At 36.8% G+C, this 15062-nt stretch overlaps 3 protein-coding genes across 3 annotated transcripts; 1 reads left to right on the top strand and 2 right to left on the bottom strand.

Moving 5' to 3' along the window:
* Positions 1 to 915: 915 nt before the first annotated feature.
* Positions 916 to 4888, top strand: cdc42ep5 (CDC42 effector protein (Rho GTPase binding) 5). Its single transcript, XM_079894630.1, has 3 exons — positions 916 to 1066; positions 1222 to 1290; positions 2925 to 4888. Exon 3 carries the CDS (start codon positions 2933 to 2935, stop codon positions 3836 to 3838), a length of 906 nt encoding a protein of 301 aa, XP_079750756.1. The 5' UTR covers positions 916 to 1066; positions 1222 to 1290; positions 2925 to 2932; the 3' UTR covers positions 3839 to 4888.
* A 955-nt stretch (positions 4889 to 5843) lies between these two features.
* On the bottom strand, positions 5844 to 11023 carry grwd1 (glutamate-rich WD repeat containing 1). Its single transcript, XM_079894629.1, has 7 exons — positions 10773 to 11023; positions 9680 to 9797; positions 9389 to 9551; positions 8353 to 8563; positions 7467 to 7609; positions 7188 to 7379; positions 5844 to 6412 (listed from the first exon to the last, which is right to left on the bottom strand). The coding sequence occupies exons 1-7, from the start codon at positions 10984 to 10986 to the stop codon at positions 6104 to 6106; spliced, it is 1350 nt and encodes a 449-aa protein (XP_079750755.1). The 5' UTR covers positions 10987 to 11023; the 3' UTR covers positions 5844 to 6103.
* A 953-nt stretch (positions 11024 to 11976) lies between these two features.
* Positions 11977 to 14862, bottom strand: LOC307172036 (uncharacterized protein). Its single transcript, XM_079894045.1, has 5 exons — positions 14352 to 14862; positions 14068 to 14180; positions 13815 to 13883; positions 13266 to 13397; positions 11977 to 13080 (listed from the first exon to the last, which is right to left on the bottom strand). The coding sequence occupies exons 1-5, from the start codon at positions 14362 to 14364 to the stop codon at positions 12733 to 12735; spliced, it is 675 nt and encodes a 224-aa protein (XP_079750171.1). The 5' UTR covers positions 14365 to 14862; the 3' UTR covers positions 11977 to 12732.
* Positions 14863 to 15062: the final 200 nt, after the last annotated feature.

Here is a 15062-nt window from a genome sequence, read left to right as displayed (position 1 = left end):
TGTGATTCATGGCTCAGCTGCAGCATCCTTGAATTCTCTTTCCAGGCAGGATATGTAGGCCACCAAAGCAGAAAGAATGTCAGTTGTAGCCTTTAATCTAATTCATTCAAAGATCTCAGTTTCCTTAACCCTATAGCATCATATTTGATGCATGAAAGGAATCTAAACTGTCAACAAAATTAAAATTTTGCTGAAAGACCTGTTGTATACAACCTTCTATCTTCTGATTGATACATTTATATAATTTAGCCTATAAAATGTATAATTTATAGGCTATATAAAAATGTATAAAGGCCTATTTTTTTATATTGTGTCTAAAGGTTGAATAAACTGTTCCATTCTCAAATATTTATATTATTTCATGTCACGCTTTTAACACAAAGAAATCAAAGAAATCAAACATTTGTACTTCTATTATAATATTGATGGTGAAAGTGATAGGCCCATACATGGAGATACAAAAACAAAACAGAGCATTAGAACAGGTTCTGCTTCGACAAGCTCTGTGTGCAAAATGTTGACAGACGGGATTCCAAAATGTGTTTTCATTGTGATTCACCCATGGCAATAAACTCAAACACACAATGTACAAACAGTCCTACACAATGGTATAACAATAACTCTTATATTTTAAATAGTCTCCTCTCCTCACAAAAAAAAAGTTCATTACTTTTTTAAATGACCAATTGCCTTGTTCAACTTTTCATTTTTCACTTGTTCAACCCTAACAAGCCCCACTTTTACTCCTGATTCTACACTTGAGTGAGGTTTAAAATTCAAAAAGAAAACTCATGTGAAATCATTGTGAAAGGAAAACAGTGCAGCGCTGCGTCAGTCAGTAAATACTACTTTCATTCACTATTACAGCTGTTGCCAGAGCTCTCCCATGTAAAGCATCACGTCACTTCCTTGCCCATCCCTAAAGGAAAAAAAAAAAAAAGAAATATCGGAGAGAAGAGCGACGCCAGAAAAGTCTGTAAAAGAAGGAAAGCGATATTTAAAGAATCATTTGGTTAAAAGTGGAGAAAATAGGTACAATCCCGTTGACAAGCACACGGTGATCAAAGTAAGTCTAATTCCCTCGTTTGGAAGGAAACTGATTCGGTAACTCAGTTGGGCGCGTAACTTTTGCAGTTAACGTTACTCCCACTTTAAGAAACCTTCATTGCATTAAACTATAAATAATATTTGATACACACGTTGATTTTTGCTCTATTACAGCTTCATTGGACAGGGCGACGCTTTCCTGGGCAACAGGCAGGTCTTCTGCTTAAAATTTTAATAGCACTGGTAAGTTACTTGGCTGCAATTACTTTATTTCGTTTTCATCGAATGTGTATAAAATGTGTATAAAGGTGTTTTACTTCAGAAAGTACGTTAAACCTAAGATTTTTACTTTATACCCGTGGTTAATAGATCTGGTAAAGACGACTAGAACTGATACCCTTTCCAGCTGTTGCAGTTGTTTATGAAAAGGTTAGGAGTCTATGGTTAGGACAGACATTTCGATAATTACTCTTTATATATATATATATATATATATATATATATATATATATATATATATATATATATATATATATATAAGCTTCTCGGATGATGCAAAAAATGGATTTTAACAACTAGGCAAAGAATAACTTTTATTTAATTATTAAATAATTTTGGGAGTTAATTATAAACCATCCCTGGGCTTCAAAGGTGTTCTAGCCTATAGGCTCCAGAAACGAGTGACATTTCTGTCTGTCAATTAATTAATAGATTTAATTTTTTAAAAGATGTAGGCTAACCGTGGGCGCGTTTATAATGTTTCTCAGACTTTGCGTCTCAACCATAGACTGTAAAAAAAAAAAAAGGTCTCAACCTCGCGAGAATGCTCGAGGCAAGAATGCATTTAAGCACGCTCTTCACATACAAGTCCGAGCTTGGATTTGGCGTCTGTCAACTCCTCTTTTTCACTACCTTTACGCAATCATAGCTCTTTTTTTGTGCAACGTAATGATTTCAAACCTGTTTATTGATCAAATCTGGAAATATACAAATTGAAGAACATGAGTCTTATACTGTAATCTCACCTCACCCAAAACAGAGCAGTTGAGTCCCACTGGACTGAAACTGAAGCTTTTACAGAGAAAACAGTCTGAGGAAAGAAATGTTGGAAAGTCAGTAACAAGCAACATTAAATTATAATTAACTATAATATAATAAATAAAGTGATATAATATATTCTATTTATGATTTAGGGAATTTAGAAATGTGGATATCAAGCAACATTATATAATTATAATATAATACCAGCATAAGACAAAAAGTTGCTGCCTTAAATTTTTACAGTAAGTACAATCAACTTGGTTGTTTAAGTCATTTAAACTTAAATGACATTAAACTGACTTAAAAAATGAGCTGAATCTTGTATGAAAATATATTAACTTATTTTGATGAGTTAAAGCAATGTAAAACATATGTTGTCAACTCTTTGATCATATCATTTTTTTACTGTGTTATTATATTATATTATAATACAGTTAATACAGTATAATGAGATTTAGGAATGTGAATAACTAGCAACTTTAAATAATAATTAACTATAATATAATATAATACACTGCCTGACTAAAAAAAAAAAAAAAAGAGGATTTAAATATGTAAGTGACTTCCTACATGGTTGTTTAAGAAATGAAAAGCTACACACTCCATCAATTAGGGTTTGAAGAACTGTTGCCAAACATATAACATGCTAGAAACATAATCACTGCAATAATGATCCAATCATTGACTCTTAAGCAGTTGCCTATATAAAGCTAAACAGCGACTTTTTTTGGGCCGGCCAGTGTATAATAATATATCATATAATGGAAACCATTTAGTTGTTTAAATGTTTTTATTACACCTTTCCCTTCATCTTACTTTGCAATTTTGCTCCTCAGTTGCTACCATGCCACTCCACAAATCATCTCGAGCCCCTCGTCTGGACCCCACCATGATCTCTGCTCCCCTGGGTGATTTCCGTCACACCATGCACATTGGTCGTGGTGGAGACGCTTTTGGTGACACCTCCTTCCTGTCCAGCCATGGCCCCTCTAGTCCTGATCCCAACTCTGTGCAACCAGTCGGGGAAGCCACTGTAGAGACCACAGACATTCAGATGAACCATAATGATGATATTGAATATGCCAAAGAAGATATCGGTCCAAGTGAGCTCCGGCACGCCGATTCAGTTTCCTCCTTTGACCTCGACTTTGATTTAGGGCCTTCGATTTTAGGAGATGTACTGGGAGTGATGGATGGACTGACCATGGGTTTTCACAAAGACAGCGAAGAGGTGTTTAGTCCCAGCAAGAGCACAAGAGATGTGATGATGTCGCCAAGGAGTGCTGCCAATGAGTTGAATGAGAGGATGAGAATGGAAAGCGTGACCAAAGAGGTGAGCCAACAAGATGAGCAACTGAACGAGATGAATGGCGTGAAATCAAAAGGGCTGAGGCCTAAAGTGCGATTCAGCGACAAGCGTGATGAGATCATCGGTCGGCAGGAAGCAATTGAGGGGCTGGACGTGGAAGGTGAAGAAGAAATGAGCTTGAGACCAAATAAGGAGATGCAGGAGATTAGTGGGAGAATAGTTTACGACAAAGACCCAAGACAAGCAGAGATGGTTAATCGGAAGGAGGACAACTCTCCAAGCATCTCTTCCTCAATGAGCTCAGAATATGAGGGAGTCTCACCGTTGGACCGGAGGAGAGAAAACCAACATCTTTCAGAAACAGATTCAGAGGAGGAGGGCGTCAATGGAGAACAAGGATACACTTTTGAGGACGAGTTCGATGATGAGATTGGCCTATAAGAGGACATTACGAGCGATTTGAGGACCAGAAATAAGCAATTAGCAGAATTGATGGATCATGTGAACAGAATCAATCTTTAAAAAAAATCCAAACACAGAGAGTTAATGAAAATTTCCTTCTTGAGGTAATAACTGGACTATTTGGAACTCTCTTTTCCACACTTTTGAAGTTTATGATGGTGTTTGCTCATTTTCAAGTCTATTTTATGAAAGAAAGACAAATTTTGAGAGTCTCCCATGGTCAGTGTCGTCTTAAAGAATAACCCAAGAAAAATTGTCTGCATATATTCCCAAGGTATATAAAACTGTTTAATATTTCCACTTAATAGTTCCGTTATAGGGCACTTTACCTTCTTCAGTTAACTGGATACAGCTTTAATCTCAGTGGAGAGTGAACACCTGCAGTACAGACTCTTTTTTTTAAAGCCAAACACCACATTAATTATTGTTTATATTATGGTTATATACAGTGCCTTACAGAAGGCACTGAAGATGTTTTCCATCTTTGTCTTGCTTAGTTTCTCTGAAAAGCCAGCAAAGAAGCTTTTCTTTTTGTGGGAAGTTGCAAGGTTGCTGAATGCATTCACAAATGCTGGAATTTTCTCCTGGGAGTTTTCATTATTACATATGCATACATACATACATACATATCCTAAAATGCAATAAGGAATCAGATTGCTTTTTGTTTTTGGAGATGTAGTCTTTTAGAAAGTGTAAAAATGAAATGCACACAATATAGTTACACACTACAAAATAGTCTTAAAGCTAAACAAGTGCAAAATGCATAGTTTTTAAACTGTGAATGACAAACAAAACTCATATTCTGGTTGATCATGTAGGTTTTGACCAGATTCATAAAGGGAAGTATGAAAAGCTTTAATAGGTTGGGTTTATTTTTTTAAAGCAATTGCTTTTATCTTGCTTTCACATTTGTATGATTTGAATACTATAACGGACAATCAGTAATTATTTTACACTCAAAACCACTCTGCCAATTGAAATAATGTAGATAGACCAAAATGTGTAATTAAAGTTTTATAAAACTGCAAACTAGCATTTTGTATTCTTTGAATGTGCTGATGGAAGGTAAATGCATTTCTGTAATGCTATTTTTATTGATATATAATTTTTATTTTAAAATCAGGTAAATAAATGAATTCTTTACTATCTTTATCTCCCTCCCATTTTATTTTGATAGTATCAGTGAGGGATAATTTTTCCTGATGTTTTTATTTATGTATGTGTAGGTGGACGAATGGATGGATTTTTAGTTCCACACAAAACTTTTCAGAATAATTCTAAATGACGTGTCATGTTATTTTTGTAATTCCTGTTCTCCATCTACAAACATCACATTCATGACCATCATCAACCAAGGATCAAAGGAAAAAGCGAACAATTGCTGGAAGTGGAGTACTTGCAATTTGTTTTTTTCTTAATTTGTTAAAACCGTAAACAAGCTATTTCTTCATACTTGCACTGGAGGGCATCCTTTATATTAAAACCATTTCCTCTTTCCATCAAGAATCACTGAATTCATTAGATATTAGTTTTCATTTCAGCCTTGAGGGAAAATTCAGAGCACTCATTGGCTGCATAAAAACCTAAATTGTATTTAAAACTTGCATATAATGTGATTTTATCTAGTTAAGCTTATCAAATTTCCTTCAGTACTCTTTACAATTGTTTTGTGCAAAACTTATAAAAGGAATTGAGGAGTTTTCTAATTTTTCCATGAAGAAATAAAGACTAACAATACATTTTTCTCTTTATATAATATGTGAAAAGGCTACTATGGTTTTTGAAAATGAACCTTAACAAAAACCTGCAGTCTGCCTTCAGACCGAAACATCTTCCTGTTATGTCCATTAATTTGCCTGAGAAAACAATTCTAAACTTTTTTTTTTTTTTTTTTTTACTGAACAGATACCCAAGGAAATGTGGCTCTTTGGAAAATATGCTGGTTGTAAAATAAATGAAGTTAACAGACAACCAATAGACTTGATGATTCAGAACGGAGTTTTAACGAATTAGTAATTTGTCACATACAATTACATCATTTCTGTCTCAAAGGTTGAAAAATTGGTTCCACAAGTACAAGAAAAGGGTGGAAAAATGATAGAAATGCATACAAGTCATGCATACCGAGATGTTCCATTCATCCATCTATGTATATGTACATTAAAAATTATACACATGCACACCGTTTCTGCCTGAAACAAATCTGTCTGTTTCACTCTCTCTCACACACACACACACACACACTTAAACCGAAATAGTTCTGAAGATGTTGAATCCTGACAGCGCTGTGGAAATGAGAACTCCAGGAATCTGTGGGTGCCAGTGGACCTCCTTCACTTCTTTCTGGCCCTGGTGAAGGAACAGTAGCTGTGGTGGTAGCTGTTTTAAGCCCTCTGCCTGTCCTCCCACGTCACATGATTCCACTGACAGATCCCATTGGCTGATGACGTCATCAGCTCCAGAGGCGGCAAACACACTAGAGTCAACAGGGCTCCACTGGACCGATGTCACGGGTGCACTGTGCTGCTTAAAACTGGCCACTGGATGTCCAGACTGAAAAAATAATAATAATAATAATAAAAAACATATCTATACACTACTAGTCAAAACTCTATGATCAGTAAGATAAAAAAAAAAAAATCATTTACCAAGAACCAATTAAATAGATAAAAAGTTACATATTTTTCTAATGTTATAAAAGATTTATATTTTAAATAAATACTGTTCTTTCGTACTTTTATATTCAACCAGGAAGAAACATTTATCCTTTAAAAGAATGCATCATGTTTCCCACTAAAACATTAAACAACACACCATTTTTTCTTGTGCACTAAATCAGCATATTAGAATGATTTCTGAAGGATCATGTGACACTGAAGACTGAAGTAATGACTGCTAAAAAATACAGCTATAATAATCACAATAAATTAAATTTCTAAATATATAAAACAGAAATTGAATTGAAATAATATTTTACAATATTACTGTAAATGCAGCCTTACTGGTGGGCATAAGAGTTTTTTGGGGGTTTTTTTTTTCCAGAAATCCTAGAGACGATGAACAATTAAAAGCTATACATTTGAAAATATCCGAACTTAACAGCATTTTTCAGAGTACTGTATTTTGCAGGTAGGTTGTTCCAAACATCCTGGAACAATATACCAGGCAAACAGTTCCCACAGTTCTGCTATGGGTTTATATGGCCTCAATTGCGTTAGTCTCTTCACGTGATCCCAGACTGACCTGTTTCACTTTGCTATTTTCCTTTAGTTGGATAATAAAACCTTATATTAAACCTTATATTTGGTTTCCTCTTGCTCATGCTCACCTGGAACTGCCTTAAATCCCAGACTTTCAGGAGGCCATCATCTCCTCCAGACAAAATAAATGGTTCAGTCCGGTTCCAGCTGATAACATTGACATCTGAAGAATGAGCCTCATTGGCTGAAAGCATAGAATTAGGTGGTGCCCTTAAGTCCCAAATGCGAATGGACTGATCCACTGAGCACGATGCAAAAACCTGGGGGTGGGAGAGAAACACTCATTTAGACATTACATCCATCAATCAATATCCATTCATATCATCTTACTCTGTAGACTGACACACCGTGGCTTCAGTAGGTGACCACTGTAGGTCCTCAACAGACTTGCTGTGTGAGCTGAAAGGCCGTTGGTCAATCTTCCAAGTTCCACCCTCCTGTGGCTCCCAGACATGAATGTTCTTCTTGCAGTCGCCGCTTACCAGGCGTCCTAAGGTAGGTAAACATTAAATTATTTGAATCTTAGTAGTTCCTTTAGTCGCTAGACATCTATTTATATAGAGATAAGACTCTGTTCTGTCTTTCATATACACTGCGTTCCAAAGTATTATGCACGTGACATATCAGTGGGATTTCAGTACAATAAACATTTAGTTATACAAAGAAAGTGTTTGTTTTATTACTCTCTAGATAACTGGTATCAATCTCAGACAGGTTTGTTAAGTAGTTTGCCAGGTCAACTTAGGTAAATGGAAAACCTTCTTAAAGAGGTTGTTTCACATTATTAAGCAAGTTACAGTTCTCATGCAATATGGGGAGGAGGAAGAAAGATGTTTGAGACTTGCTTAATAATGTGGAACAACCAGAACAAGACCTGGCAAACTACTTAAAAAAACCTGTCTGAGATTGATACCAGTTATCTAAAAAGATATGAGAAACAAAACAAACAAGCACTTTCTTTGAAAAACTAAAATCTGAATGTGTATTGTACTGATATGTCCCTTGCATAATAACTTGGAACAGTGTATAAAGTCACAATCCATAGTTGTGTTCAACTTGAAGCGGTGCTGCGCAGACAGATGTATAACAGTGTATAACATCAAAGTACCGCGAGAGGGATTAAAAAGCATATGGAGCCGTCTGCTCTCTAATTGATCTCATGGTACTTTGATGTCATACACCAGTTGGTCAGCGCTGCGCCACTTCAAGTCGAACACACCTCATATTACCCACCTGGTACCTTGGGTGACCAATCAATGGCAAATCCTTCTGACATGTGACCAGTAAAACTGAAAAGGGGCGTGGCTTCCTTCTGTTGCTTGATAAAGGCCGACATCACTGATGAACTATGTACTGCCTCAAGCTGAGGTCGGAGGTCAAAAATCTCCACCTGGCCTTTCTCTGACCAGACAGCAGCCAATGCCTGTTCCCCTCGCTGGGTGACCTATTCAAGTATTAAGATAATAAGAACTTTAGATGAGTGAGAACATTAAACGGGTTAGGCTGGATTAAATTTCTGATATCTGCTCGGCAAAAAAAATCATTTTTTCACAGCAAATTTTTTATAAGTAAACATTTGTATGAACAAACTGATTTCGACAAACTGAACAAATTTCACAGACTTTGGACAAACAGAAATGAAATGTAGGCCTGGTTTCACAGACAGGGCTTAGATTAAGATCGGATTAGTTAATTTTAGACATTTAAAAAGCTTTTATACACATGCCTTAGAAAAAGAAAAAAACATTACTGGTGGTGTGCATCTATTTATTTATAGTTGCTTTCAGTTAAAACAGCTCAAACACGCATATTAGTCTGGGACTAGGCTTAAACCTTGTCTGTGAAACTGGGCAAATTAGTCCCTGAACAAAAGGAAGGGTCAATATCAAAAATAGCAGTCCTCATTGCAGTTTATCGCACTGTTCACCTCTGCAGTCCTCATGCGTCCTGCAGCAGGATTCAGGTTTTACAGAGTCAGTACTAGAAAGGTCTCTTTAATGTCCCAAGTTATTGTAACTGTGACTTTAATTGTCTACCACCTGTAAACTGTTAGTGTCTTGAGGACTGATCCACAGGTGCATATGCTATAATTGTTTATGGGTCATTGAACAAGCATGAAAAACATTGTCTAAACCCTGATCTAAAGATCTGTAAATCTTGTTTGGATTTTACATAATTATCTTTAAAACAAAGCAGACTGAAAAAGGGACGTTTCTTTTTTGCTGAGTTTATAAATAAGTAGATTAAATATGAAAGCAACTTGACTTACTCTGACTCTGTTGATCCCACCGTAATGTGGCATCATGGCCAGTTCCAGCTGTGGTTTCTTATCCTCGTCTTCCTCATCTTCGTCACTTTCTCCATCACTGCTTTCATTTTCATCTTTTTCTTTGTCAGTTTCATGAAGATTGTGCATGCGCATGACAATAAGCCTGGATTGAGATTGAGAACATTTCATTATCTTTAGGTCTTTGTAAGAAGCCAGACATAATAAAGGTATTAGATGTTTGCTGAAGTTAATGAAAAGTAACAAGCTCTGCCAGTATTGTTGCCAGTTTACCTGTTGCTTAACGCAGTGTCCGCCTGTGTTCCAGCACAAAGCACCATCGAGAGAGGAAACTGCTCCCTCCCCTCTCCTTCACCATCACGCACCACATCAAAACTCAGACATGGGGCACCTGCAGGGGAACGAGAAGTTCACCTATTATATATGTATTTAAGAAGAGAGCAAGTATGGTTTTAAAACAGATACAGCTGGTTATTAACGTAAAACTTCTATTTTAATTCACGTTAATAAGGCTTCAAAACATTCTCACAAAACCGGTCAAGAACTCATTTTCACTAAAATGAGTATTTCATTCATTTTAAGAATAGAAAAAAAAAAATCTAAGTAAGAAAATAAAAAAAGTTTTGCTCAAAGAATAATCGGTTTGATGAAGAACACCTTAATTTTCCCCCAAATTCCATTCTCACTATCATGTGACAAAAATGATAAAAAAGTACCATTAATGACAATACAATTTGTTTGACTAGCTTTTGTTAATTTTGTAAAAATAATAATAATAATAATTGTTTAGCATTATTGTTTTATTGTGCAAATTTTTTACTGTAATAATATGTATTACGACATGTCAGAATGCATTCGTGTAATGAGAGTTTGTAAATGGTCCTAAAAATAATGCCTCAATTCAAAATATTATAATAATAATAACAAAAACAAAAACAATTATTATTATTTTGAAAAAAACAAAGCCTACACTGCCATTAGGATATTGTGACAGTATTTTCAGGACAATTGCACATAATTACCTGACATTTTAATTTTCAATGATGATATACACATGTGAAATACACTTTAGGATCACATACCCAGACTCTCTTAGCACAGATGCAAACAAAAAACTGTGGCAGTTTCAGGGTATTGTAGAATTACAAACAGACTGTAATACAAACACCATGGTCATTCTCTGGACAGAACTTCAAACTGTACCACGACGACACTAATAAAGTTACTACATGTCCCAAATGAATTGCCATAGTACTTTATTTTGTTGGTAGATGTATGCAATATGGTGCATAGAGCAAACTACATCTATGAATAAATGGCTCATGCTTGTCTATGTCTAGTGGTCGGACATGTTCAGCAAACTGACCGGTCTGGCACTCGTGATACATGCGGTAAGCGGAGCGGTCCATCTCGAGCTCTTCTCCCGGCTGAAGCGCCTCCAGACCGGGGACATAAACTTTTTCCTCTACGTCCCCGTTCTGTCCACCTCCCTCCACATCATCCTCGTCGCTTCCACTCGCCTCCATGTCCTCAAACTCATCATCCTCCTGAGGCAACGTGTCTTCATCGGCCGCGGACATTTTGAGAGAACGGACTGTTTCCGCTTCACATCACGTGGTTTAAAGCGCACGCCGAGCCCTGTACAGAGTTGGAAAGCACCCAATTCCCCGGGCTAGCGGGAATTGTTGTCCCAGACAGAGTGTTTTCCAGAAATCCTTCTTATTCTTATATCTCTAACATTTAAGTCATTTTCTAAAAATCTGGTCATTGAAATATAATCTATGCGATGGCATTGGTTAAAATGAACTAACAATGAAAAATTCTAGTAAAGCATTTAATGTCAGTTTCAGCATTTACTAATAGGCTACATTATCTAAATCAAAAGTCGTATCTGTTAATATTATTTAGGCTAATGGTCTAACATGAACTAACAAAGAACAGTTAGCTTATATAGCCTACAAACTAATGTTAAGAATAATAAATTCTGTAACAAATGTATTGTTAGTTATAGTAACTGATTATGTTAACTACAGGGACCTTATTTTAAAGTCTTGGTCTAAGTCTTCTAACCTGGCCATCATAATCTTAAAATGGCCAGCATTCTCTTTCATAAAGTCCAACTGAAAAGTGCCCAAAATCCATCTAAATCCATCTAAGTAGAATTAAGATTGGATTTATTTTACCCTCCAGATGGGTTGGTGCTAGTTTGCATGTGGTTTGGATAAATATTGTGCTAATACAAACAAATGCTGAAATGTAACGGGGCAAAATCCTGCAACATTATGAACAACCTAGTTTAATTTCAACAATATGCAACTGAAATGTAAATTATTGTGTGTTGAAATTGTGTTTTCATGCGTGTTTTCGAGATGTGTCAGCCCTAGGCTATTGTGGTAGGACAGCAGAATTGTGTGAACAATAGGTCTCTGTGCTGTCTTGCTATTTGTGCCCTCATTTGCAAGTCCCTCCTTCCAGCTGATACTAGAGAGTCCTCATTCAAACACTCTGACAAACAAAAGCGTATAGTCTCTTTCAAAAACAATCGCAATAAATAGACAGTTCAGGCAAACACCGAATTAATCTTAAGAAGATTTTATTCATGTATAAAAATCTACATGTAAAAACAGACAACACATGTACACCAAAAAATGTTAAATTCATTTGAGTAAAACATTGCTTATAGTAGTAACCTTCTCTATGCAAGACAATACTTGTAAACATGACTTGTGTAACCCTTTTGTAAATGTCTTTTCTTTTTCAGAAAGAAGCAGGTGCTGTGGTTCCTATGCTACAGTTGTATTTAATATGGATTGAATTAATTGTATTACATGAGTGTAGTTGTTCGCTCTTGAACACTGAGCGATAAGCAGAGCTTTTTGGCTTCATCTATTCTTTGCTTTTTCACAACATTCAATGTTAAAACATTCAGTCAACAGGTTTTACCTGAATTATCATGGATGACACACAATTCACTGTATAAGATGATAGAAATACTGGATAAGTGATAGAAACAATCAGTGCAAAGACATGATGGAGGAGAAAAAAACATCATTCACATACTGTACATAAAAGAGAACCTCATATTAGCCATGTGCCGGTTTCCAAAATATCCCCTTTCTCCAACAGAACTGATAACTGCATCCAGCCACTTTATCCAGAGAGCATTTCTTCGAAATCTCATGCAAATGCCAAGCTTTATTTATCAGTGTAAAACAAAATTAGCATCCAAACTGACTAAAATCAAGGCAACACAGTAGCTGTCCTTTCAAAGTGAAGCCTTCTTCTGGGCAAGTTTTGAGGCATATTTAAAACAGATTTCTTGACTTTCACCAGATCAGACTTGAAATTATCCATAGAAAAGATAAGCTCCAGTGAGTGAAAGCTGTGCAACGTGTATAGCTGTTGGTCGGACCCCGGTCGAGCTGTATTTTACCCGTCTCTCCTTCTATCACAGGCTGTTGCTCATCCACCGGTTCACGACTCTCCACATTCTCTCCCTCCTTTGGATTTTCTTGATCCTCTTCACTTGGTGTGGGGAAGATGCAGTTATGCTCTCCGAAAGCACAATTCAAATCGAGCCATCGTGTGAAGAAGGATGAGGTGAAGGAGAGAAGTCCTTCAGGCGATGACTGAACAGATGGGAAATCAGAAAGTTCTGGACGATCCGGGAATTTCTGTTTACAAAAAGATATGGAAAAAAAAAAACCCACTGACTTCAGATGACAGAATATGTTCAAGCTGTCAAGCCTACAATAAAGAATGAAAAACTTACTACAACATCTGATAAAACAGTGTTGTAGCAAGAAGTAGGGTTTGATCAAAGTGTGTTAGAAAGAAATAGCTGTATATGATGATATACCTCTTTTGCTATCCTGTCCAGCGTGTAAATCAGCTCACTGATGAACCTGTACTTGAGGTGAACTCTACTGAGGTGCTGGAAGAGCTGACTCCAGGAATTTGACAGGAACACAGCAGCACTGAACACACAGCACTAAACACACACAATGTAATCTTGAGCAAAATTGGTTCTCTGTAACAAACAATGAATCATAGTAAACATTTATGATGTTTGACAAAAATCATAAATGTTTGTTGTCATTGTGACAAACAAGGATGGCTGAGATGATAAATCAGGAGAAATTCTAGTTTTAAAAACATGTAACAAGTTCTTAGAAATGTAATTTTCTAAGAACTTTTTTTGGTACTTTTTTTTATCATTTTTGAGACATGATAGTAAGAATGGGATTTGGGGGAAATGTTTCTAGGGGGGGGATATATACCATATCCAACAGATCATTTTGATTTAATGATTCATAATGACAAAAAATGTCAAGTGTTGTAAAATTCAAGTATAATGTATCAAAATTGAGCGTCACGTCAATGACCCGTACAGAACTGTCATTCTTACCGGCTCATTGCACAGCGCGCTGTCGTTGAAGTAGTGAGACACGACGTAGTTCTTCGGAAACACTTGTGGCTGCAACACATTTAAAATGTCATTTTACATCCTTTGATCTTTACTTTAGGTTGCATGGGCTTCTCAAGCGTTACCAAAACCGCAGAACAACAATAAGGTCAGTGCAAAATGACACGGGAGAGATACACGAGATTGTGAACTTTCTAATAAACAATGAGCAGTTTTTTAAAAGGGCGAAACTCACGAATCCGTTCGTTCTTTCAATGTTTATAGAGTCCTGCAGATTTCTGATCGTCGTCTTCATAAAATCATTGCACCCACTTCCTTGAACAGTCAATATTGATAGAAGTAACAGCACTGAAAGGCAAAGGTAAACAAAGGTTCAGAGCATTAAAAGCCGTAAGATTTTTCAAAACAACTAGGCATTTTAGTGTCGCGAACACCATACACACTGTCTGATTATACAACCATTTTAATACGCGCATCAATTGATGGACCTTCGTCAGTGCTGCGCGCGTATCACGTTACCTGTTGGTGACATGCTTCTACCGGCCAATGCGGCCCATATTCCCCATGTTCTTCTTAACCAAGTCCTTTTGCGCGACAGATTGTTGCAGGAAAGTTATGGAAGAATCTCAGTCTCGGTGGGTTTCCCAGCTGCCTCTTTCAGAGACTACTAACCAACGTCTCCTCTTCCTCTTACTGCTGCGCTTTCTCCTCGATCCCTCATTGACAGCTGCACTGCGTTCTGCCCCTCTCTGGCTCAATCCCAGTCACTCACTTGGAAACTCCCAAGTCTTCTGGGGGGAAAATTCTGATGGAGAGCAAGATATTCCTCTATTTCCTGTGAGATGATAGTTTCCTGTTTATTTTACTCTTACTTTCCTTCTTCCTTTATAAATCCCTTGGTTTTGAGGCTTGGCAAGCTAGTGAGCAGCACATTTGATCTGTTGTTGTAGGCTACTGGAGCAGACTGTGTGGAGGCTGTTTGCTCACTGAAAGTGAAAGTCCTGGTGGTTCAATCTCTCTCCCCGCTCTCTTTAAAGCTCCCCACCCCTTTACCTCATTAAACAGCATGCACTCCCCCTCTTCTCCTCTCTTTATCTGTACTCAATGCACGGCCTTTCCCGGGCTTAGTCATAGTCATGCACTCTGGCAGTCTGTTTTTAATTTCCCTCCTCCCCACTCAAGTATCCATGTCTGTTGCTTTCTCAATCCCACAACTCATCAAGTGAAATG

The sequence above is a fragment of the Squalius cephalus genome, assembly GCF_949319135.1.
Source record: "Squalius cephalus genome assembly, chromosome: 15".
Classification (NCBI taxonomy): domain Eukaryota; kingdom Metazoa; phylum Chordata; class Actinopteri; order Cypriniformes; family Leuciscidae; genus Squalius; species Squalius cephalus.
The sequence above is the reverse complement of the archived record's forward strand: the minus strand, read 5'-3'. Positions and strand labels throughout refer to the sequence as shown.

Coding starts and splice junctions, on each gene's coding strand:
- cdc42ep5 (XM_079894630.1), top strand. CDS start 2,933: ATGCCACTCCACAAATCATCTCGAGCCCCTCGTCTGGACCCCACCATG.
- grwd1 (XM_079894629.1), bottom strand. CDS start 10,986: ATGTCCGCGGCCGATGAAGACACGTTGCCTCAGGAGGATGATGAGTTT. Junction 9,798..10,772: donor GTATCACGAGTGCCAGACCG/GTCAGTTTGCTG, acceptor GTTCCCCTGCAG/GTGCCCCATGTCTGAGTTTT. Junction 9,552..9,679: donor GACACTGCGTTAAGCAACAG/GTAAACTGGCAA, acceptor ATCTCAATCCAG/GCTTATTGTCATGCGCATGC.
- LOC307172036 (XM_079894045.1), bottom strand. Junction 13,398..13,814: donor GCGCGCTGTGCAATGAGCCG/GTAAGAATGACA, acceptor GTGTGTGTTTAG/TGCTGTGTGTTCAGTGCTGC. Junction 13,081..13,265: donor TGGACAGGATAGCAAAAGAG/GTATATCATCAT, acceptor TTTTGTAAACAG/AAATTCCCGGATCGTCCAGA.